This window comes from Tachyglossus aculeatus, chromosome 2 (genome assembly GCF_015852505.1).
Source record: "Tachyglossus aculeatus isolate mTacAcu1 chromosome 2, mTacAcu1.pri, whole genome shotgun sequence".
NCBI lineage: Eukaryota > Metazoa > Chordata > Mammalia > Monotremata > Tachyglossidae > Tachyglossus > Tachyglossus aculeatus.
The window spans coordinates 45,574,489-45,600,671 of NC_052067.1; the positions used below are offsets into that span (position 1 = coordinate 45,574,489).

A 26,183-nucleotide genomic window follows, 5' to 3' on the forward strand; every position below is an offset into this window, starting at 1 on the left:
GTCTACAGTACTGCACACAGTAAGCACTCAATAAATACCACTTGATGGTATTAGGGATGCTTTCTCTGACTTGGAGGTGAGACGTTCTGGCAAGCTCAGGGGACTCCAATATATAAGTGCCAAGCCTGCTTGGCAAATCCAGACAGCCAAAGTACAGGGCTAGGCACTTCATACTCCTTCCTGGAGGTCAGGGTTCATGAAAAAGATGTGAGGCAGAGGGAGCTAAAACAGGGGAAAGAGGGAGATATTTGTTAAGTGCATACTGAGTGCCAGGAACTGTGCTAAACGCTGGGGAGGATACAAACAAATCAGATTGGATGCAGTCCCAGTTCCACATGGGGCTCACAGTCTCAATCCCCATTGCAGAAGAGGTAACTGAGACACAGAGAAGTGACGTGACTTGCCCGAGGTCACACAGCAGATAAGTGGCAGAGCCGGGATTAGAACCACAACTTCTGACTACCAGGCCCGTGTTCTATTCACTATGCCATGCCACTTCAAAGATGAAGAATAAACACAAATTACCTCCCTCTGCTTGTCAGGGGCCTTTAGAAAAAGTGCATTTATTACTGCTATGGTGTTGGTTTGGATTTGGGGAGAAGAGATCCCAGGATCATTCAGTCGGTATGGGAAGGGAATTTGGGGTGGGTGGTCCTCCCCAAAGGATCCAGCTGTAATCCTTCCCCTACAGAAGCAGGAGCCGGGGGTGGGGGTGGGGGTGGGGGGGCGGCTGGGGGGAACAGAGGTGGGAGACCAACATGGGGGGATCTGAGAGGCCTTGGGGGCCTTCCTTAGCCTATGGGGATTTTCTTGGGAAGTAAACAGGGAGAGCAGGAAGGAAATTATTTATATGGATGTCTGTCTCCTCCTCTAGGCTGTAAGCTCATGGTGGGCTTCTCTTAACTAGAATGGCAAGATGAGTAGCAGCACGGCCTAGTGGATAGTGCACAGGCCTGGGAGTAAGAAGGACTTGGGTTCTAATCCCGGCTCCACCACGTCTGCTGTGGGACCTTGGGCAAGTCATGTCATGTCTCTGTACCTCAGTTACCTCATCTATAAAATGGGGATTGAGACTGGGATCCCCACATGGGACGGGGACTGGGACCAACCCAATTTGCTTGTCTCCACCCCAGAGCTTAGTAGAATTCCTGGCACACAGTAAGTGCTTAATGAATATTGTTAAAAAACAAAAAAGAAAAACGGTAAAGGCTGCAAATGCCAAATAGGGGCCTGGAGAAGAGAGAGGTGGTCTCTTACTCAGTGCCGCTTTCCACCATCTGGGTGAGGAGGAAGATCCCATTGAGGTTGATGAACTCCTGAGCAAAGGTAATATCCCTGGAGCAGCTGGCTAAGTCCTTCAGAGCATCAATCTTGATGTCCATGCTGGACGACTGGATCTTCTCGTGGAGCTGCTGGGCATTCTGGGCCTTGTTGGGGACACAAGCAAACCAAGATGAGGAAGCAACCTGGCCTAGTGGCAAAAGCAATGGCCTGGGAGTCCAAAGGACCTGGGTTCTAATTCCTGCTCTGCCACTGTCTGCTGTGTGACTTTGGGCAAGTCGCTTCACTTCTCTGGACCTCAGTTACCTCCTCTGAAAATGGGGATTAATGACTGTGAGCCCCACGGGGGACAGGGGCTGTGCTCAACCTGATTAGCTTGTTTCTACCTTAATGCTTAGTAGAGTGTGTGGCACATGGTAGGTGCTTAACGAATACCATGAAAAAAAAGACCTGGGTTCTAATCTGCAACTTGTCTGCCGGGTGATCTTGGGCAAGTCACTCAACTTTCTCTGTGCCTCAGTCACCTCATCTATAAAATGGAGACTAAGACTGTGAGCCCCATATGGGACAGGACACTGTCCAACCTTACTGGTATCACAAATAATAATACTAATAATAATGGTATTTATTAGGTGCTTACTATGTGCCAAGCACTGTTTTAAGTGCTGGGGTAGACTCAAGGTAATTAGGTTGTCCCTGTCTGGGGCTCACAGACTTAATCCCCATTTTACAGATGAGGTCACTGAAGCCCAGAGAAGTAAAGTGTCTTGACCAAAGTCACCCAGCTGACAAGTGGCGGAGCCGGGATTAGAACCCACAACCTCTGACTCCCAAGCCCGTGCTCTTGCCACTAAGCCATGCTGTCTACACCAGCACTTAAAAAAAGTTCACAAAGGCAAGCCCTCACACAGGCTGGGAAGGCTAGAACAAGAAGATAAGTTCGTGAGCCATCCTGCCTGGAAGGCAGTGGCCATGGTCCATCAGTCCATGGTATTTACTAAGCACCTAGTGAGGGTGTAGCATTGCACTAAGCGCTTAGAAGATGACAGTGGAAGCAAAACACTACCACCAAGCAGTGTGGCTTAGCGGAAAGAGCATGGACCTGGGAGTAAGAGGACCTGGATTCTAATTTCAGCTCTGCCACTTACCTGCCCTGTGACTTGGGCAAGTTGCTAAAGTTCTCTGCAGCTGTTTCCTCTTCTGTAAAATGGGGATTAAATGTCTGTTCTCCCTCCTACTTAGCCTGTGAGGCTGAAGAGAGATCCCTTCTGGTCTTTCTGTTTTCTCCTTCCCTGCCATGTTCAATCAATCAATGTATTTATTGAGCACTTACTATGTGCAGATCACTGTAGACCCCAGGAACCTGAATAGCTAAGTCGAGTCCCTCTTTCCCACCCATACCCAGAATGAAGGAGCAAGACATGCTGGAACTCCTTGCAGACCGTGTGACCTTGGGCAAGTCATTTAACTGCTCTGGGTCTCAGTTTCCTCATTTATAAAATGGGGTTTTGATATCTCTTCTCCTGGACAGAAGAGGTTATGTGGGACAGGAACTGTTTGCTACCTGGTTACTTTATTCAATTCAGTACTTGGCTCATGGTAAGTGCTTAACACATACTTTTTCATTATTATTATTATTATTATTATAATGATGGCATGTGTTAAGCGCCTACTGTGTGCCAGGCACTGAACTAAGTGCTGGGATGGATACAAGCAAATCGAGTTGGACACAGTCCCTGTCCAATGTAAGGCTCGCAGTCTTAATCCCCATTTTACAGATGAGGGAACTGAGGCCCAAAGAAGTGAAGTGACTTGTCCCGGGTCACACAGCAGACAAGGGATGGAGATGGTATTAGGACTCATGACCTGCTGACTCCCAGGCCCATGCTCTATCCATTATATCCTGTTATTATTTTCATTATCATCGTCATCATCATCATCATTATTTTGGAAAAAAAATCTTGTGTGTCATCTAAATTTTCCGAGGTCTCTAGTCCCCACAGGAGGGACCCAAAGAGCAGCTGGAAGTGGTTGGTGTGAAGCATGAGCCAGAGGAGGAAGAGGAGGAAGAAAAGGAGGAGGAAGGGGAAGGGGAGGAGGAAGGGGGAGGAGGAAGGGGAAGAGGAGGAAGGGGAAAGAGGAGGAGAGGGAGGAAGAGAAGGAGGAGTAGGAGGAGAAAAGGGAGGAGAAGGAGGAAGAAAGGAAGAGGAAGGGGGGAGGAGGAGGAGAAGAAGGAAGGGGAGGAGGAAGAAAAAGGGGAGGAGGAGGAAGAGGAGGAGGAGGATAAAGGGGAGGGGGAGGAGGAGGAGAAGGAACAGGAGGAAGAGGAGGAAGGGAGAAGGAGAAGGAGGGCAAGGAGGAAGGGGAGGAGGAAGAAAAAGGGAAGGAAGAGGAGGAAGAGAAGGAGGAGAAAGGGGAGGGGGAGGAGGAGGAAGAAGAGGAGGAAGAAGCAGAAGAGGAGGCCTGCAAGACTTACTGGGGAAATGGTCAGCCGCAGAATTGCTCCGTTTTTTATTTCATTCCGGTTCTGAAAGAGAAGAAGAGGCTTTGAACCCCCACTGGAGCTCGGAATGCAAAAGCAACATACTCCCCTTCATCCAGGCTTCAAATACAGGTCTTCCCAACACCCCCTTTTTTTTTACCCCCATCGTACCTCACCTATCGATTAGTCATACTTATTGAGCGCTTACTATGTGCAGAGCACTGTACTAAGTGCTTGGGAGAGTACAATATAGCAGAATTAGCAGACATGTTCCCAGGCTACCCATGCATAAGTCCCCAAGACTGTAAGCTCATTATGGGCAGGGAATGTGTCTGCTAGTTCTGTTTTATTGTACTCTTCCAAGCGCTTAGTACACTACTCCTCCTGGGAGGGGATGAGGGGCACCTGAGAGGCACAGTGGATAGCACCTGGGAGTCAGAAGGTCATGGGTTCTAATCCTACCTCTGGTGCTTGTCTGCTGTGTGGCCCTGGGTAAGTCATTTCATTTCTCTGTGCCTCAGTTCCCTCATTTATAAAATGGGGATTAAGACTGTGAGTCCCATGCAGCACAGGGACTATGTTCAACCAGATTTGCCTGTATCCACCCCAGTGCTTAGTACAGTGCCTGGCATATAGTAAGCACTTAACAATATTAGCATCATTATTAGTAGTAGTAGAAATAATAATAATATTAATAAACACCCTAGAACCGAGTGTCTGCTACTTCTCTGTTATGTAACCTTGGACAAATCACTTAATTTCTCTGTGCCTCAGTTACCTCATCTATAAAATGGGGATTAACACTGTGATTCCCATGTGAGACAGACACTGTGCCTAACCTGATTAGCTTATATCTACCCCAGCACTTAGTACAGTGCCAGGTACATAGTAAGCGCTTAACAAATACCTCAATTATTATTATTATTATCCTTAATAAATACACATACACACTCACACACACCCAAATGTCTGCTATTTCTCTGCTGAGTGACCTCGGACAAGTCAGTTAACTTCTCCGTGCCTCGGTTACCTCACCTGTAAAATGGGGATGAAGACAGGGAACCCCTTGTGGGACAGGGACTGTGTCCAACCTGATCAGCTGCTAGCGAAGCAGCATGGTTTAGTGGAAAGAGCCCAGGCTTGGGAGTCAGAGAGGTCATGGGTCCTAATCCTGGCTCCACCACTTACCAGCTGTGTGACTTTGGGCAAGTCACTTAACTTCTCTGGGACTCAGTTACATTATCTGTTAAATGGGGATTAAAACTGTGAGCCCCATGTGGGACAACCTGATTATCTTGTATCTCCCCCAGCGCTTGGCACATAGTAAGTGCCTAACAAATACCCTGATCATTATTATTATTGCTATCACCTTGGATCTACCCCGGTGCTTAGTACAGTTCCTGGCACACAGGAAGCGCTTACCAAATGCCATTAAAAAAAAAAAGCAAAAACCAAAAACAGACAAACAAAACGAGGGCCGGACATTTGAGAGAGAAGAAAGGCAGTGTGGGTTTCGAGGGTGGCCTGGGCCGGGGGGTGGAGGCTGGATCCTGCTCGGGATTTCTCTGAAATGATGGGATAATGGGCCCGGGAAAGGCTGTGCTGGCTGGCTCCAATTTGGCTGGCAGAGCTGAGGGCCCTGCAGCTCTCTGAAGCCCATCATTAAACGCATGTGGCAGCTCAGGCAGAATCTTGCTGTCACCCACTCTCCAGCCCCCAAGGGATGGCCGGTGGGCTGGGCTAGACTCCTAGGGGCGGGTCCCTCAGCCCCATTGGTGCCCGCCTGTCCTGGCGGTGACCCTGTCATTGTGCTGTGCTCTCCCAAGTGCTGAGAACAGTGCTCTGCACACGGTAAGTGCTCGATAAATACGATTGACTCACTGATTATAGTGTACTCTCCCAAGTCTGTAGTACAATACTCTGCACATGGTGAGCACTCAGTAAATACGATTAACTGGCCGATTGACTTGTGGTGTACTCTCCCATGCACGTAGTACAGTGCTCTGCACACTAAGCGTTCAATAAATACAACTGACTGGACTTGTAATGTACTCTCCCAGGCACGTAGTACAGTGCTCCGCATATGGTAAGTGCTCAATAAATACAATTGACTGACTGACTTGCAGTACACTCTCCCAAGTGCTTAGTACAGTGCTCTGCACATGATAAGCACTCAATAAATACCACTGACTCCCTAGCCCAGATAGGTGGAGCGAGAACCCGGAAACGATTTGGGCTCCCTGTCCCCAAATCTGCCACAGCATGGCTCTTCCCGTTGTGAAAGCTCTCCTAAGAGCCCCCCCGGCCCAGGAAGCTTTTCCCGAATCAATCAATGATGTTTATTAAGCACTCACTTTGTGCGGAGTACTGTACTAAGCACTGGGGAAAGTTCAGTCTAACAGAGTTGGTAGGCACAATGCCTGTCCTCAGAGAGCTTACTGTCGAGTGAAAAAATTCATAATAATGATAATAATAATGGTATTTGTTAAGTGCTTACCTATGTGCCGAGCACTGTTCTAAACACTGGGGTAGATACAAGGTAATCAGGTTGTCCCATGTGGGGCTCACAGTCTTAATCCTCATTTTACAGATGAGGTAACTGAGGCAGAGAAGTTAAGTGACTTACCTGAAGTCACATGGCTGACAAGTGGCAGAGACAGGACTAGAACATGTGACCTCTGACTCCCAAGCTTGTGTTCTTTCCACTAAGCCACACTGCTTCACATCAGCCTCATAGCCAGCCTTAGCACTTAGGTATATGATTTCATTCCCTGCCCCAGCACACAGGCATATATAAATATTCTATTAGGATTGACAATGGAATATTCAGTTACTTGATCTGTTGTTTCATCCTGACCTATTTTTTATTATTACTTTGATGGCATTTGCTTACTCTGTACCAAGAACTGTACTAAGTGCTGAGGTATATACAAGATGCTCGGGTTGGACACAGTCCATGTCCCTATATGAGCTCACAGTTTTAATGCTCGTTTTGTAGATGAGGTAACTGAGGCACAGAAAGATAATTAACTTGCCCAAGGTCACATAACAGACAAGCAGCAGAGCTGGGATCAGAACCCAGGTCCTCTGACTCCCAGGTCCTGGCTCTAGACCATGATGACTTTTCCTTACATCCACTGACGCACACTATTTGCAAGTAGCCTGAGGCTGTCCTTATCTTTGTTTTTGAGGGTAACCACCATAATCATAATAATGATGGTATTATTAAACACTTAGTACATGCCAGGCACTATTCTTTGTGTTGGGGAAGATAAAAAATAATCATCACATGAACGTGTCTGTTTTATTGTTGCATTGTACTCGCCCAAGTGCTTCGTACAGTGCTCTGCACACAGTAAGTACTTAAATATGATTGACTGATTGATTGATTAGAATGGGCATAGGCTCAACATTGTGAAAATCTGCCCTTTCCTCTCCATCCACACTGCTTCCACATTAATACAATCACTCATCCTATCCTGCCTGGATTATTGCATCAGCCTTCTTGCTGACCTCCCAGCCTCCTTGCTGACCTCCCAGCCTCCTGTCTCTCCCCACTCCAGTCCACACTTCACTCTGCTGCCTGGATCATTTTTCTACAAAAACACTCAAGACATGTCACCCCACTCCTCAAAAACTCCAGTAATTGCCCATCCACCTCCACATCAAACAAAAACTCCTCACCATTGGCTTTAAAGCTCTCCATCACCTCGCGCCCTGCTACATCACCTCCCCTCTCGCCTTCTACATCTCAGCCCACACACTTTGCTCCTCTAATGCTCACCTTCTCACCGGGCCTCGATCTCACCTGTCTCGCCACCGCCGGCCGGCCCATGTCCTGCCTCTGGCCTGGAACGCCCTCCCTCCTCAAATCTGACAGACAGTGACTCTCGCCCCCTTCTGACACCCACAACACAGGGCTTTGGGCTCTGTAGGTGCTCAATGAATACCAGTGGAGGGTGGATGTCAGTCAATATTTATTGAGCACTTACTGGGTACAGATCACTGTACTAAATGCTTGAGAGAGTACACTAGAACAATATAAAAGACATATAACCTGCCTACAACGAGCTTACAGTCTAGAGAGGGAGAGAGACATGAATATAGATCAGTAAATGACAGATCTATACCTAAGTGCTGTGGGACTGGGAGAGGGGATGAATCAAGGGAGTGAGTCAGGGCGATGTAGAGGGGAGTGGAAGAAAAGGAAAACAGAGCATAGTCAGGGAAGGCCTCTTGTTTTGAAGTGGGAGAGAGTCATTGTTTGTCAGACCTGAGAAGGGAGGGCATTCCAGGTGAGAGGTCAGTGGTGAGATAGAGGAGATGGAGATACAGTGAATAGGTTGGCATTAGAGGAGCAAATTGCCTGGGCTGGTCTGTAGAAGCACTCCACCCATCCATCCTTCTTCATCAACATCATCATCATCTTCATCAACAGTATCTATTGGGTGCTTATTGTGTGCAGAGCACTGTATTACGCTCCTGGGAGAGTACAATGCAACAGAGTCTTTAGACCGAATCCCATCTCACAGCTGTGGGGACGTTCATGTGGGGACAGCAGTGCAACCTCACACCTCCTTCTACCCTTCCCGTCTTGTCGTAATTCCTTTTCCCAGTCCTATTCCGGCTTGGGAGTCGGAATGCAAGAGGGCTTGTTGCTAGGTTAAGTTGAAACCGATGCCTCCAGATGGAAGATATGGGTCAGTGGTCCAGGGGTCGGGTTCCAACTGCTCAACCGGAGGGTCGGTGAGAGGTCCCGGACCCTCCTCTAGCAGCCGTTTTCTATACGAAGAGCCAAGGCATCTTCAGCGCTCTAGCCTTCACCATCTCCCCTGCCTTTTGCTTTTCTGCTTTCCGCCCTCTATCCCTCATGGTTCCTTAGCCAAATTGAGGCCTGGGTCTGGGCCTCTCTCCGGCTGGGTCTTTCTGACAGCAGCCAAGCAGAGCAGGCACAAGGGATTGGAGGGGAAGTATTCAGAATTACCATCAGCGAGCGTCCCGTAAACGTTAAAGCTAAGATACATGCTTTATCCACAATTCATAGCAGGCTGCGGATACCGGTGCGGCCAAGATGGAATGGCTACTTATGGTATTTGTTAAGTGCTTACTCTTTGTCTAGTACTGTTCTATAATGCTGAGGTAGACAGAGGGTCATAAGGATGAGCATAGTCCCTGTCTTACATGGGGCTCACGGTCAAATTAGGAGGGAGAACAGGATTTGAATCCTATCTCATCTATCTCGCTGCTGACCGCTCTCCCTCGTCCTGCCTCTGGCCTGGAAAACCTCCCCTCGTCATATTTGTCAGACGATCACTCCCTCACCTTCAAAGCCTTATTGAAGGCACATCTCCTCCAAGAGGCCTTTCCTGACTAAACCCTCTTTTCCTCTTCCCCCACTCATTCCTGCATCACCCTTGCACCCTTTAATCACTTCTGCCTCTCAGCCCCACAGCACTCAAGTACTGATCTGTGATTTATATTAATGCCTGTCTCCCCCTCTACACTGTAAGCTCGTAGTGGGCAGGGAACGTGTCTACCAATTCTGTTATATTGTTCCCTTCCAAGCATTTAGTACAGTGCTCTGCACACAGTCAGCACTCAGTAAATTGGTTGAAATGATGGACTGATTGATAGACAGAATGAATCCCCATTTTACAGATGGAAAAACTAAGGCCCTGAGAAACGAAGTGACCAAGGTCTCCCAGCAGGCAAGTAGCGGAGTCGGGATTAGACCCCAGGTTCTTTGACTACCAGGTCTGTGGCTCTTTCCACTGAGAGAAGTGTATATAACCCCCAAAGCATGAGGTCCTCAGTGTGATTCATTCATTCATTCATTCAATCTCACATTTATTGAGTGCTTACTGTGCGCAGAACACTGTACTAGGCACTTGGAAAGTACAATTCAGAAATAAAGAGAGACAATCCCTACCACACCAGGCTTACAATCTAGAAGGCAGGGAGACAGATATCAAAACAAGTAAACAGATAGACTGAGCCCCCTCCTCCCAGACTGAGCCTCCTCTTTCCTCTCCCCCTTCCCATCCCCCCACCCTACCTCCCTCCCCTCCCCACAGCACCTGTATATATGTTTGTACAGATTTATTACTCTATTTATTTTACATGTACATATTTACTATTCTATTTATTTTGTTAATGATGTGCATCCAGCTTTAATTTTATTTGTTCTGACGACTTGACATCTGTCCACATGTTTTGTTTTGTTGTCTGTCTCCCTCTTCTAGACCGTGAGCCCGTTGTTGAGTAGGGACCATCTCTATATGTTGCCAACTTGGACTTCCCAAGCGCTTAGTATAGTGCTCTGCACACAGTAAGCACTCAATACGATTGAATGAATTAATTAATTAATTATAGATATATACACATCAAAACAAGTAAACAGACATCAATATAAATAGAATTATAGATCTGTACATATATACACAAGTGCTGGGGGGGTAGAGCAAAGGGAGCAAATCGGGATGACATGGAGGGGAGAGGGAGGAGAGGAAAAGGGGGCTTACTCCCTCTCTACCCTTGAGCAGTCTGCCTGTCCCTGCCTCCTGGGCCTGGGGCACAAATGTCACTGGAGACACTGAGACCCCCATCATCAAGGGCTCCAGATCTGAGATGCACCGAGGCTCGTCATGGGACCCGAGATGGCTAGCAATCTCCTCTCAGTGACTGATCTGCCTACTTGTCACCTATATCTTCTGTAATCACTGCAGGTTGTAAGTAATCATATCGGAGTGCTGTCGCTGTTGTACATTTCTCTAGGTTGTATCCTCTGTGTTAAGTGCAACTATTCTCCTTAAGGGTTTAATAATAAATAATACTAATAATAATCGAGGTATTTGTTAAGCACTTAGTATGCATCAGGCACTGTACTAAGTGCTGGGGTGGATACAAACAAGCAAATCGAGTTGGACACGGTCCCTGTCCCATGTGGGGCTCACAGTCTGAATCTGCATTTGACAGATGAGGGAACTGAGGCTCAGAGAAGTGAAGTGACTTGCCCAAGGCCACACAGCAGACAAGGGGCAGAGCCAGGATTAGGACCCAGGTCCTTCTGACTCTCAAGACAGTGCTCTATCCACTAGGCAATGCCGCTTCTCTCCGGCTTAAAACCCGGAGTTTGTCTCGTGGTCTTTGCGCTCTCTTGCTAAGCCAACTGCATCCCAAAACCCACTGGGGTTCGCTCTATGGGTAAGGCGACTTCCCAACTGGACTGGGGGGAGCTGGAGAGCTCTCCATGCACCAAAATGTGCTGACATGGGGAGGGGAGAAAGGCCATTTGGGAACCCATTGTCTCTCCAAGCACAGAGTCTTGGCCCCTAGATCTCGTGTGCCAGCCCTGCATGCCTGGGAAAATCCCCCAGCATCTGCTTGCTTCCATTTATTCATTCAACCGTATTCATTGAGCCCTTACTGTGTGCAAAGCACTGTACTAAGTGCTTAATGGGTCTTCAGCTAGTCAGTCAATGGTATTTATTGAGCGCTTCCTGTGTGCAGAGCACTGTACTAACTGCTTGGGAGAAGGCAATAGAAAAATAAACAGACACATTCCCTGCCCACAACGAGCTTAATAATAATAATAATAATAATTGGCATTTGTTAAGCGCTTACTATGTGCAAAGCACTGTTCTAAGCGCTGGGGAAGATACAGGGTGATCAGGTTGTCCCACGTGGGGCTCACAATCTTAATCCCCATTTTACAGATGAGGTAACTGAGGCCCAGAGAAGTTAAGTGACTTGCCCAAAGTCACACAGTTGACAAGTGGCGGAGTCAGGATTCAAACCCATGACCTCTGACTCCAAAGCCCGGGCTCTTTCCACTGAGCCACGCTGCTTCTCTAACAGCCTAGAGAACTAGGTAACAGTTCCTTTCATTCTGGGGAGAGCGGGGAAGGGCCCGGACAGTCCACCCACAGAGAGCCGGTAACTTCAGACCAGGACACATCCACAGATCTCCAAGTGCTTCTCTACAGCCATTCTATGTCCAGCTGTTCGAAGAGGCCAATGACCCCACGGCCTCACCCTCTATGATGGCTGATTCTAATCCCTGTGTGGGCAACAAGGCCCTAATAAACAACAATCACCGTGACATTTGTTAGGCACCTATTCGTGCCAAGCACTACGTTAAGCGCTGGGAGTCAGAGGACCTAGGTTCTAATCCTGACTCCACTCTTTGCCTGCTGCATGACCTCGGGCCAATCATTTAAGTCTCTTTGCCTCAGTTTTCTCAATCTGTAAAATGGAAAATCTTCTAGACTGTGAGCCCACTGTTGGGTAGGGACCATCTCTATATGTTGCCAACTTATACTTCCCAAGCGCTTAGTACAGTGCTCTGCACACAGTAAGTGCTCAATAAATACGATTGATTGATTTATTGATTAGCTGTTCTCCCTCCTACTCAGACTGGAATCCCATGTCAGACAAGGATTGTGTCTGATTTAATTAACTTGTATATAGCTCAGGACAATGCTTGATCCATAGTAGTCAGTCAATCGTATTTATTGAGTGCTTACTGTGGGCAGAGCACTGTACTAAGTGTTTGGGAGAGTACAATAGAACAATATGACACATTTCCTGCCAACCACGAACTAACAAACTACAATTATAGTTATTATAATTACAATATTATTAGATACAGTACAGTCAGATAAGACACTGTGGGGCTCACAGGAGAGGGAATATGACTACTGAATCCCCATTTTACAGATGAGGAAACTGGGGCACAGAGAAGTGAAGTGACTTGCCCAAGAACACACAGCATGTCAGTGGCAAAGTGGAATCCCCTCTAGATGTATAAGTTCCTTGTGGCAGGGAACATGTTTATCAACTCTGTTTTACTGTACTCTCCCAAGCACTTTGTACAGTGCTCAACCCAAAGTGCTCAGTGAATATCATTGATTTGTTGATTGATTGCTCCTATTACTGCATTGACCGCCGTGTGGCCTTGGGCAAGTCACCTCACTTTTCTGGGCCTTAGTTCCCTCACCTGTATAGTGGGGATAAAGACTGTGAGCCCCATGTGGGACATGGACTGTGTCCAGCCTGATTAGCTTGTATCCACTCCAGTGCTTAGTACAGTGTCTGGCACATAGTAAGCAATTAACAAATACAATACAATGCCTAACTCCCTCCGGGAAGGCCTTCTGGGACTTCAGAGCCCTGTGCAAAAGCGTGTGTGCCCACAGTAAGCACTCCATAAATACGATTGATTGATTAGAACCCAGGACCCTTACTCCCAGACCCGTACTCTTTCCACCAGGCCAATGCTGCCTCTCTAACGGCCCCATCATTTGCCCTTCCGCGATCCTGGAACCAGCCACGCAGCTTGCTAGACCCAGGCAAGGCGCCCAAGCAGAAACGTTAGCCGTGTGTGTCATCATCCCACAAGTAGTGGAAAACAGTCGCTAACATGTAATAAAAGCAGCAGACGGCTGAGTAATCCTCCTGGCATTCGCTCTCCTCCTCTCTTTTCATTTCCACAAACCAAGATCTGCAAGCCCACCAACATTTTCATCATGAAATAAATACATGCTCCTCCAGCCCCTGGGAGGAAAAACATCAATCGATAGCCCTCCCTTCCCCAAGCGCTAATTAGAGACGTCCCAGTGGGCCCAGACTCCTCAGCCCCGCCTCCGAGGAGTCCGGGAATGGAGACAGCCTCGCTTGTGGAGGCCCTGGCTTTTGATGCCTCCCTTGGGGGAGCGGCACGCGGTCCAGGAAATGACCAGCCAGCCAGGAGACCGATCGTGGCAGGGTGGCCAGCTCTGCCCTCCACCCTCCTTCCCTTCCAAACCACCGTGAATCGGAGGTGAAGCCTGCGCCGTCCTGAAACTCGGCCCGAAAGCCCTTCCTGGGAGACGTGAATGGCTCGAGGATCTCCAGAGGCTGGAGCTGGGCAACGCCCCGGGTGGACTGGCTTCTCCTCAGGAACTGGCCCTCAGGTTTTCGTGGCCGCTCCCAACGCCCACACAGCCTTTCACCTCCAACGCTGAGACCGACTCTACTTTTCCGAGGGGAAAATGCAGATCGCAGCTGGTGGGGCAGACAGTTTTCTTCCTTTAGGAGGGAGTGGTGAAGGGAAAGGAAGGAGCACAGGACAGGGGGAGGCCAGGAGACCTGGGTTCTACTCCCGGCTCTGCCACTGACCCGCACTGTCGGTGGACTGCCTGCTTTGTGGAGAACCATCCATGCGACTCAGGATGAAATCTCCATGGGTGGGCCAGAAAACACAGGCCCTGCTGTCAACACAATAACCGAACCTTCCCAAGTGCCAGACACACCCACCCACTGCTGGGAGCAAAGTTCACCCTCTCCGCGGTCCCAAACTACATCTTTTGTTTGTGGCTGTGATCCCTCGGTTTCCCCTCCCCGAGCCGTCTGACTGACATTAGGTGAGTGAGAAATCACACCCCTGGGCCGGCCGGGGGCTTGGTGGCCGTGGGGTCCTCTTCTCAGTAGTCTGGCCCTCCCTCCCCGGCCTGGCGGTTTTCCCACAAGCCGACGACACAGGCTGGGCCGCAAATCAATTAGGCTGGAAACAATATGCAACTTCCTGCCCAGTGGCTGCTTGTGCTAGAGGCAACTCCAGCCACAGTGTCGGTGACCTGGACTGAGGAGGTTCAGCTCACAGGGTGGCCACAAAATTTAGCAGGAGCCGGTGAGTGTGAATCAGAGCACAGCTAGCCTAAGGCAAATGCTCTTCCATAGAGATAGAGGAGCCTGTTCATTAATAATATTAATGATAATAATAATAATGGTATTTGTTAAGCTCTTACTATGTGCCAGGCACTGTACTAAGTGTGGGGATGGATACAAGCAAATCAGGTTGGACACAGTCCCTTATCTAACTGTTTAGCTCCAAGCAACTTGGAGTGGGAGCAGTCAGGCTGCTTTCGCTGACCCAGAGAGCCTCTTTCACCCCAGGGTTCCACCACAGGCCCAGGTTGCAGTGCGGTCAATCTAGCAATTGTATTTATTGAGCGATACGATGTGCAGAGCACTGCACTGAGTGTTTGGGAAAGGAGAATACAGTAATAGAGCAGCAGCGTGGCTTAGTGGATAGAGCACAGGCCTGGGAGTCAGAAAGACCTGGGCTCTAATCCTGGCTCTGCCACTTGTCTGCTGCATGATCTTGGGCAACTCACTTCACTTCTCTGAGCCTCAGTTCCCTCATCTGTAAAACGGGGATTGAGACTGTGTGCCCCACGTTTGACAGGAACTGTGTCCAACCAATTTTCTGGTATCCATCCCAGAGCTTAGTACAGTGCTTGGCACATAGTAAGTGCTTAACAAATACCATTATCATTATTATTATTATTCAACCAACATATTCAATCTGTCACCTAATCCTGCTGATTCGACTTTAACAACATTGCTAAAATCTGCCCTTTCTTCTCCATCCAAACTGCTTCCACTGTTATCCACATAATTATCCAATCAATCAATGGCATTTATTGAGCACTTACTGTGTGCAGAGCACTGAACTAAACACATGGGAGAGTACAATACAGCAGAATTAGCAGACCTGTTCCCTACCCATAACGAGCTCTCTAGCCCTCCTTGATTACTGTCCTCCCTGCTGACCTCCCAGCCTCCTGTCTCTCCTCAATCCAGTCTATACTTCACTCTGCTGCCCAGATTGTTTTTCTACAGAAATGTTCAGGCCATGTTTCCCCACTCCATGGGTTGCCCATCCACCTCCACATCAAACAGAAACTCCTCACCATCGGCTTTAAAGCACTCAATCACCTTACCCGCTGCTAACCTCACCTCATTGTTCTCCTACTAGAATCCGGCCAGCACACTTCACTCCTCTAAAACAAACCTGCTCACTGCACCTCAGTCTCCTCAGAGTTTATCTCAACCTCTCGCCTACATCCTGCCTCTGACCTGGAATGCCCTCCCTCCCCATGTCCGACAGACAATCACTCTTCCCGCCTTCAAAACATTATTAAAAGCACATCTCCTCCAAGATGCCTTCCCCGACTAAACCATCATCTCCTCTTCTCCCACTCCTTTCTGCGTCGCCCTTGCACTTGGATTTTCTCCCTTTATTCACCCCTCCCTCAGACCCGCAGCACTTACGCAAATATCTGTGATTTACTTATATTATGACTGTGTCCCCCTCTAGACTGTAAGCTCACTGTGGGCAGGGCCTGTGTCTACCAACTCTGTTACATCACATTCTCCCAAGTACATAGTACGGTGCTCTGTAGACAGTAAGTGCTCAATGAATATGGTTGACTGATTGATTCGGGCTGAGGGTGACCCCGAGGCCCAGCCTGGCTGCAAGTTGCCATCATGAGGACGGTCTTCCCCCTCCCTAGAGGTCAACAACTTTAAGTTCAGCTTGGGGCTGGGGGCCGCTGAGAATATCAAAGCCTGGCCTAGTGCCTAGATCACGGGCCTGAGAGTCAGAAGGACCTGGGTTCTAATCCCGGCTCCTCCGCTTGTCTGCTATGTGACCTTGGGCCCATCACTTCCCTTCTCTGTAACTCATTTACCTCATCTGTAAAATGTGGATTCAATCTGTGAGTCCCATGTGGGGCAGGGACCGTGTCCAACTTGATCACCTTATATCTAGCCCAGCACTTCATATAGTGCGTGGCATAAGTAAGCACTTACCAATACTACAAGCATTATTATTATTATTACTGGGCCTCAGCCAAAGGCTACCAGCCCCTGCTCCTGTGAGCCCGTTGTTGGGTAGGAATTGTCCCATCTGTTGCTGAATTGTACTTTCCAAGCACTTAGTACAGTGCTCTGCACACAGTAAGTGCTCAATAAATACAATTTAATGAATGAATGCCAGTGGGAAGGCCGGTTCTGGAGCCAGTTCAACCTCCCTGACATTCCATGTCCTATTCCCGTCTGCTCAGCTGGGTACCTCTCTGTTCTTCCACCTTAGGGAGGTCAGCGTGGCTAGGAGGGGCAGAGAGAGTCAACCTGTGCATCTTTGGGGGCTGCCAATCAATTTTCCAGGCATTTGTTTCACCATCCCAGGCTCCCATGTTCCCAAAGCCCATTCACACACCTTTTCCGTGATGTAGAAGTTGGATCCGTCTGCGTACTGCAACGCGTAAGAGCTGTGATTGGGGATGGACCACCTTAAAACAAGCAAATGGGAAGGTTAAGAGAAAACAGAAACTGGCCACGAGAAACATTTGCCTTTGCATTATCAGCCAGTGTCGGGGAGGTGGGTCAATAAATTATTTGTTCCATCGCTGAAGTTTGCGGGTGCCAATCCTGGGATTCCCATGGAGGTGGCAACTACTTCCAGATTTAAGGGAGAGAGCCTCCAGGAATTCCAACTCAATCAGTCATTGGTATTTATTGCGAACTTACCATGTGCAGAGCACTGTACCGAGCACTTGGGAGAATACAGTACAGCAGAGTCAGTGGACACATTCCCTGCCCAAAACAAGTTTACAATCTCCTCCGCCAACTTCCCTCCAAGAGGACTGGGTAACCGAAGTGCCCCAGACTTTGTGGGCTTGGGTGACAATTTGATCAGGGATAGGAGGGTGACAAAGTTAAGGGGTCTAATGGGATTTGAAAGTGGGGGTGTATGAAGATGGCAGTGATTTCTGTCTGCCTCATCACGAAGAACTGAAAATCACCTGCACTTCTGCTATGGAATGAGTGCTGTGGGATGGAAAAAATGGAACTGCCGAAACCCAGGGGCCTTAGGGAAGAAGCGGATGTCGGGGCGCACGCGCGCGCACACGTGTGTGTGTGTGTGTGTGTGTGTGTGTGTGTGTGTGCATACATATGCTTATGTGCATGTGTTGGGACATTGTTAAGCCAGCCTTTCAGAGCAATACAGGGAGCAATATAGAAAAGCAGCGGAGAAGCAGTGTGGCCTAGTGGAAAGAGCACAGGCCTGGGAGTCAGGAGGTCCCAGGTTCTAATTCCAGCTCTGCCACTTGGCTGCTGTGTGACCTCGGGAAGGCACGTCACTTTTTGGGGCCTCATCTATAAGATGGTGATTAAGACTGGGAGACCCGTGTGGGATATTGACTGTGACTGACCTGATTAGCCTGTATCTACCCCAGAGCTTAGAACAGCACCCAGCATATAGTAAGAGCTTAACATATACCATAAAAGTAGGAAGAGGTGTGGCCTAGTGGAAAGAGCCCAGGCTCAGGTAGCCTAGGACCCGGATCCTAATCCCAACTCGGCTCCTTGCCTGTTGCATCATCTTGGGCCAGTCATGTAACATCTCCTTGCCTCAGTTTCTACATCTGTAAAATGGGGAATCAATACCTGTTCTTTCTCCTACATGGACTGAATCCCATGTGGGATAGGGCCTATGTCTGACCTAATTAATTGTAGCTACCCTAGCTAAGACTAATGCTTGCACAGAGTAAATGCTTAAGAAATACCACAATTAGTAATCCAAACTAGGCCAACAAAATCACAGGAAACCAGAATTCTAAGAATCCAGGGAATGAGTCTGTTTATTGTTACGCTGTACTCTCCCAACCACTAAGTAGAGTGCTTCGCACAAAGTGAGCGCTTAATAATCAAATGGATGAATGAAGCCTCTGGAAACAGTGCCAGGACCCTGAGTTTTTCAAGAGGGATTTGGGGGAATCGGGCCTGTGGGCTCCCAGCTGCTGGGAGTTCACCTCCCATCGCTTATTCTTCCTTTTGGACCCACCTCTGGGGCCCACAGTCTTCCCGTAGAATGCCAAGAGTATGTGTATCCGGCGGAAAAGACGATTTAACCTTTCCGGTGCACCTCGGCAGGATACGCTAGGAGAGCCATCTTTCCTTTTCCCAAGGAACTGTTTATTGACCAGCTCCCTGGGGGTGGCAGGGCATGTCCCGAAAGGCACTTACCCATCACAGACTTCTTTTATTATCGCCGACAGTGGTTTCTTCTAAAGGCAAAACAGAGGAGACATTTTACGAGGCCATCTCATTTCACTGTTTAAATGCCAATGCTGGCAAAAACATCAGATCCCGTCAGAGTCACATTTCTTCCTCTCTGTTGTCATTTGTCACTAGGATACTAGGAGGGTTCTTTAGCATCAGATGACGCCCCCTACTCCCAGGATTCATCCTGGCTGGCGTTCCCGAGCCTCTCCCATTCAGGGGGACCCAGGGTCCCTTGGCTTTCCAAGCATCTCTCGGCGGTGACCCGTGAGTCATGCAGCAAACAGCTCTAAGCCCGCTGGCCCTGGATTGCCCGAGTCGATGAAATCGTGTTCCAGATGGAGCAGGCAGTTCTTTCCACATCTCCCCACCCTTGGGGCGCCACACAGGCCCCCGGGGGTGGGGAGGGAACCAACGCCTGCGAGTCTCATGTGACCTCCAGCTGGTGTCCCCCCTCCTCCCCTCGACAGAAGGACCGTGGCCGCTGAGGTCAGGGACCGTTTACCTTGGACATAAAGAGACCACATCTGTCAGAGCAGAGGCAGCCAGAGTCCCTGACGTGGAGCCGGGACTAAGGCGGGATGACAGAGGCAGGCCAGGCCAGGCCGCTGCCCCTCTACTTAGGCTCTGAATCTCAGTCCTTTCCCTGTTGGCTGGTTACTCTAATAACAATCGGGGTACTTGTGAAGAGCTTACTATGTACCAAGCGCTGCTCTGAGCGCTGGAGTACATACAAGTTAATCAGGTTAGCACAGTCCCTGTCCCACACTGGGGCTCACAGTCTTAATCCCCATTTTGCAGATGAAGGAACTGAGGCCAGAGAAGTCAAGTGAAGGTCACGCAGCAGATGTGTGGCAGAGCAGGAATTAGAACCCAGGTCTTTCTGACTCCCAGGTCTGCGCTCTATCCACTAGACCACGCTGCTGCATGGCTCAGTGGAAAGAGAACGGGCTTTGGAGTCAGAGGTCATGGGTTCAAATCCCGGTTCTGCCAATTGTCAGCTGTGTGACTTTGGGCAAGTCACTTAACTTCTCTGGGCCTCAGTTACCTCATCTGTATAATGGGGATTAAGACTGTGAGCCCCCCGCGGGACAACCGGATCACCTTGTAACCTTCCCAGCGCTTAGAACAGTGCTTTGCATATAGTAAGTGCTTAATAAATGCCATTATTATTTGGAGAAGCAGCGTGGCTCAGTGGAAAGAGCACAGGCTTTGGAGTCAGAGGTCATGGGTTCAAATCCTGGCTCTACCAACTGTCAGCTGTGTGACTTTGGGCAAGTCACTTAACTTATCTGTGCCTCAGTGACCTCATCTGTAAAATGGGGATTAAAACTGTGAGCCCACTGTGGGACAACCTGATCAGCTTGTAACCTTCCCAGTGCTTAGAACAGTGATTTGCACATAGTAAGCACTTAGCAAATGCCATTATTATTATTACTCTGACACCATCAGCGGCACCCGCCCTCCTCAAAGTTGGGGACACTCAAGTCACCCCCAGACAGGAGTGCCAAGAGCCACCACCCCATTTTTTTATGGTGTTTGTTACCAGGCACTGGGAGCCTGTCTTAGTGGCAAGAGCCGGGGCTTGGGAGTCAGAGGTCATGGTTTCTAATAATAATAATAATAATAATAATAATAATAATTAATGATGGCATTTGTTAAGCACTTACTATGTGCGAAGCACTGTTCTAAGCGCTGGGGGGGATACAAGGTGATCAGGTTGTCCCGCATGGGGCTCACAGTCTTAATCCCCATTTTCCAGATGAGGTAACTGAGGCCCCGAGCAGTGACTTGCCCAAAGTCCCACAGTTGATAAGTGACGGAGCCGGGATTAGAACCCATGACCTCTGTCTCCCAAACCCGGGCTCTTTCCACTGCGCCATGCTGCTTCTCTAATGATGGTATTTGTTAAGTGCTTACTCTATGCAAAGCACTGTTCTAAGCGCTGGGAGGGATACAAGGTGATCAGGTTGTCCCACACAGGGCTCACAGTCTTAATCCCCATTTTCCAGATGGGGTAACTGAGGCCCAGAGAAGTGAAGTGACTTGCCCCAAGTCACACAGCTGACAAGTGGCAGAGCCAGGATTAGAACCCACGACCTCTGACTCCCAAGCCCAGGCTCTTTCCACTGAGCCATGCTGCTTCTGCAGTCTTAATCTAATCCCGGATCCACTACTTGCCTGCTGTGTTACCTTGGGAAAGTCACTTAACGTCTTCTTACCTCCTCTGGAAAATGGGGATTAAGACTGTGAGCCCCAAGTGGGACAACCTGATTACCTTGTATCTACCCAGTGTTTAGAACAGTGCTTGGCACATAGTAAGTGTTTAACAAATACCGTCATTATTATTATATTTAGAAGCAGTGTGGTTTAGTGGAAAGAGCCTGGGTTTGGGAGTCAGAGGATGTGGGTTCTTATCCCCACTCTGCAATTTGTCTGCTGTGTGACCTTGGGCAAGTCACTTAACTTCTCTGTTCCTCGGTTCCCTCCTCTGTAAAATGGGGATTAGGACTGTGAGCCCCACGTAGGACAATCTGATCACCTTGTATCTACCCCAGTGCTTAGAACAGTGCTTGGCACATAGTAAGCGCTTATCAAATATCATTATTATTCCAGCGCTTAGAACAGTGCTTTGCACATAGTAAGCGCTTAACAAATGCCGTTATTATTATTATTATTACTACAAGCTAATCAGGTTGGACACAGTCCACGTCCCACATGGGCCTCACAATCGTAATTAATCTCCATTATCCAGATGAGGCAACTGAGGCACAGAGGAGTCTTACATCCTATCCACTAGATTGTCAGCTCTTTGGGGGGGAGGGGGGGACAGAGGGGGAATGTGTCCACCAACTCTATTGCACTGTACCCTCCCATGAGCTTAGTACAGTGCTCCACACTTCGTAAGCGCGCGATAAATACCACTGATTGAGGGACTGACATCTGAGCCTGAGCCCCCTGATATTGAGCAGGATCCCATGCTGGAAACTAGGCACTGGATCCACCCCAGCCCTGGAGTGTGGCATAATGGATAGAGCCCGGATTTGAGAGTCAGCAAGACCTGGGTTCTAATCCCGCCTCCAGCGCATCAGGCAGAAACTCCTCACCCTGGGCTTCAAGGCTCTCCATCACCTCGCCCCCTCCTACCTCACCTCCCTTCTCTCCTTCTACTGCCCAGCCCGCACCCTCCGCTCCTCCACCACTAATCTCCTCACTGTACCTCGCTCTCGCCTGTCCCGCCATCGACCCCCGGCCCACGTCATCCCCCGGGCCTGGAATGCCCTCCCTCTGCCCATCCGCCAAGCTAGCTCTCTTCCTCCCTTCAAGGCCCTGCTGAGAGCTCACCTCCTCCAGGAGGCCTTCCCAGATTGAGCCCCTTCTTTCCTCTCCCCCTCGTCCCCCTCTCCATCCCCCCGCCTTACCGCCTTCCCCTCCCCACAGCACCTGTATATATGTATATATGGTTGTACATATTTATTACTCTGTTTATTTATTTATTTATTTATTTTACTCGTACATTTCTATCCTACTTATTTTATTTTGTTGGTATGTTTGGTTCTGTTCTCTGTCTCCCCCTTTTAGACTGTGAGCCCACTATCGGGTAGGGACTGTCTCTATGTGATGCCAATTTGTACTTCCCAAGTGCTTAGTACAGTGCTCTGCACATAGTAAGCGCTCAATAAATACGATTGATTGATTGATTGATTGATTGTCTGCTGTGTGATCTTCGGCAAGTCACTGGCTTAGTGAATAGACCATGGGCCTGAGACTCGGAAGGTTATGGGTTCTAATCCCAGCGCCACCTGTCTGCTGGGGGACCTTGGGTAAATCACTTTACTTCTCTGGGCCTCAGTTCCATCATCTGTAAAATGGGGATTAAGACTCTGAGCCCCATGTGGGACAGGGACTGTGTCCAACCTGATCAACTTGTATCTACCCCAGTGCTTAGAACAGTGCCTGGCACATAGAAAGCACTTAACAATTACCATAATTATTATTATTATTACATAACTTCTCTGGGCCTCGGTGAACTCATCGGGAAAATCATCATCCCCTCCCCACATCATCATCATCCCCTCCCCACGGCACCTGTATATATGTATATATGGTTGTACATATTTATTAGTCTATTTATTTTACTTGTACATATTTATTCTATGTATTTTATTTTGTTAATATGTTTGGTTTTGTTGGCTGTCTCCCCCTTCTAGACTGTGAGCCCACTGTTGGGTAGGGACCGTCTCTATATGTTGCCAGCTTGTACTTCCCAAGCGCTTAGTACAGTGCTCTGCACACAGTAAGCTTTCAGTAAATACGATTGAATGAATGAATGAATGAATGAATGAATGAATGCAAATGGGAATTAAGACTGTGAACCCCACATGGGACCAGGATAATTTGATTAGTTTTTATCTCCCCCAGCGCTTAGAACAGTGTTTGACAAACAGAAAGTCCATAGCTAATATTATTATTATTGTTAATATTGTTATCATTACCAGGTGCTGTTTGGCCTCTGACATCACATCATCTGCACCTGCAACTTTGAACTGCTACTTTCTGACCACAGCTTCCTAACCTGTCATCTGACACACACATCCTTCCCCTCTTTTTTTTTATGGTATTTATGGTATAACTGAGCGCTGGGGCCGATAAAGCTCATCAGGTTGGACACGGTTCATGTCCCAGATGAGGTAATGGAGGCACAGAGAAATGAAGTGACTTGCCCAAGGTCACCCAGCAGACAAGTGGCGAGCTGGGCTTAGAATCCAGGTTCTTCTGACTTCCAGAACCGTGCCCTATCCAGTCATAGGGAGGAGAATTTTATCCCTATTTCACAGATGAGGCTGAGGCACAGAGGGAGTGATCTCCCCAAGGTCACACAGCAGGCAAGTGTCGGAGCCAGGATCAGAACCCAGATTCTTCTGACTTCCAGGCCCGTGCTCTATCCACTAGGCAACACTGCCCCTCCCCACCCAAACTCTCCATCCAATCCCTGGACCATTTCTTCCCCAGAGGCAATGTAACTCACCTGCCCTTCTCAACTCCCTCTCAGCCTTCCCCTTCCTAAGATCACCTCTGACCTCTCCTAAAGTTGTAATTTAGCAACTTCCAACCAGTAGATGAAAGCTCCCTTTGGACAGGATGAGCCTTACTCCTGTATGTTATACTTTGGCAAGCGCTTAGTATAGTGCATTGCACCGAATGAGAGTTCCATAAAGAGGTAAACTACTTATTAAGCACCTGTTATGGGTAGAATATTCATTATATTGGGCATTTTCTGTGTGACTTTATGAGTAGCATGCCAGCCTACAATACAATCGTGAAAAGTCTCCAACTCTGGCCTCCAGGAGTTCATGATTTAATGGAGGACGTAAGTGAATATGAATAGTAGTAGCAATTGTATCATATTTATTGAATAGCTTCATGATAATTCTGGCACTATTTAAGGGCTGAATATGTGCTAAGCACATAGGAGCATGATTATGCGATTGGATGCGGACCCAATCACATATCTAGTTTACAAGCTACCCTCTCCGTTTTACAGACGAGGAAACCGAGACCCAGAAGGGATAGGTGACTTGCCCAAGGTCCCCTGGGAGGCCTAGGGCAGAGTCAGGATTCACACCCAGGTCTCGTGACACCCACTCCTCTGCCCTTTCCACTAGGCCATGCTACCCACCCATTTGATGGGGTGCCCTGCATTGTGTTCTTGGAAAGTACAAAACAAAGATGTGGCATGTTCCCTGCCTACAAGAGACCTTCCCTAAATCTTCATTTTCTCTCCTCTCCCTCCCTTCTGTATCACCCTTGCACTTGGATTTGCTCCCTTTATTCACCCCACCCTCAGCCCCACAATACGTATGTGCTTAGCTGTAATTTATTTATCTCTCTCCCCCTCTAAGAGGTAAGCTCTTTGTGGGCAGGGAATTTGCCTACCAACTCTGTTATAGCGTATTCTCCCAGGTGCTTAGTACAGTGCTTTGTTAGAGAAGCAGCATGGATCTGTGGAAAGAGCATGGGCTTTGGAATCAGAGGTCATGGGTTCAAATCCCAGCTCCGCCACTTGTCAGCTGTGTGACTTTGGGCAAGTCACTTAACTTCTCTGTGCCTCAGTTACCTCATCTGTAAAACGAGGATTAAGATTGTGAGCCCCACATGGGACAACCTGATCACCTTGTATCCTCCCCAGCGCTTAGAACAGTGCTTTGCACACAGTAAGCACTTAACAAATGCCATCATTATTAATACCATGGACAGATTGATTGACAGGGAACTTACACACTAACCAGATAACCAAATAAATAATGAAGAGTCAAAGCACTGAAACAAATAAGCCTTTAAATTGGGAAGTTACATATGAAAAAAATATGCATGTATGAAGAGTGGCATGATGAGGGACTAGAAACAGGGTGTGTCTGAAGTTATGGAAGCCAATGATAGAGGGGCCAGAAGTGTTGCCATGCAGAAGAGACAGCCGAGCTCCGGCCAGCAAGGATCAATGGGAAGGGCTAAGTTAGTCAGAACCCCCTGCTTTCACTTGGTCTTGGTCTTAGTCCAGTGCTCTGCACACGGTAAGTGCTCAATAAAAACCACTGATTAATTGACAGAAGGAATGATTGGTCTGACCCCGGAAGAAAACCAGCAAATGGTGAAATGAAATGGTAATTCTCTAGTGGAAAAATAGGAATGATGAAGTCAAGTTAATACCTTCGAACATTTGCTATTTGCCCCACCCTCAACCCCACAGCACTTACGTATAAGTTTTTAATGATGTATTGTAAATTATGTCATGAATTAATTATTGATTTATACTAATGTCTATCTCCCCCTCTAGGCTGTAAATTTGTTGGGAACGTGTCTGTGCACTCTGTTGCATTATACTCTCCCAAGCGCTTTGTGCAGTGCTTTGTACAGATTAAGTGCTTAATAAATACCACTGATGATGATGATGATGGTTAAAGGGATCTGTATTTTGTTTCTATTTTTTTAAATGGCATCTGTTAAGCAGCTGTGTGCCAGGCACTGTAATAAACACTGGGGTAGATACAGGATGGTAAGATTGGACACAGTCCATGTCCCACATGGGGCTCACAGTCATAATCCCCATTTTACAGATAAAGGAACTGCGGCACAGAGAAGTGAAGTGACTTGCCCAAGGTCACACAGCCAACAAGTGGTGGAACTGGGATTAGAACTCAGGTCCTCTGACTTCCAGGTCCGTGGTCATCCCACTAGGCCATGCTGCCTCTGTTGCATTCTTTCCACACACTCAAATTCCATCAAATTAAGCTTTTGGTCCAATAAATCAATCAAGGGCATTTAACTAAGTGCTTAATGGGTGTAGAATGCTGCATTAAGCACTTAGCACTGTCCTCCTCATGAAAGATTGTGGCTTTGAGAGTCGAGAGACCTGGATTCTGGTCCTGGGTCTGCCAGGAGGGAAGTGCCAGAAGGGGCTATCCTCTCAGTGGGGGAGGTTTTGGGCAAAAAGCCACGTAAGGACTTCTGCGACGTGGACAAGCCGGAG

The 26,183-nt window shown here is 48.3% G+C and overlaps 1 protein-coding gene across 1 annotated transcript in view; it reads right to left on the reverse strand.

Moving 5' to 3' along the window:
- Nucleotides 1–26,183, reverse strand: part of ELMO1 (engulfment and cell motility 1) — a 210,937-nt gene that overhangs the window by 127,052 nt on the left and 57,702 nt on the right. Inside the window, exons 4-7 of the mRNA XM_038769328.1 lie at nt 18,620–18,660; nt 16,809–16,881; nt 3,758–3,808; nt 1,258–1,427 (exon numbers count right to left, since the gene is read on the reverse strand). Of these exons, the coding sequence (XP_038625256.1) occupies nt 1,258–1,427; nt 3,758–3,808; nt 16,809–16,881; nt 18,620–18,660 (335 nt within the window). The remainder of the gene's footprint in view (nt 1–1,257; nt 1,428–3,757; nt 3,809–16,808; nt 16,882–18,619; nt 18,661–26,183) is intronic.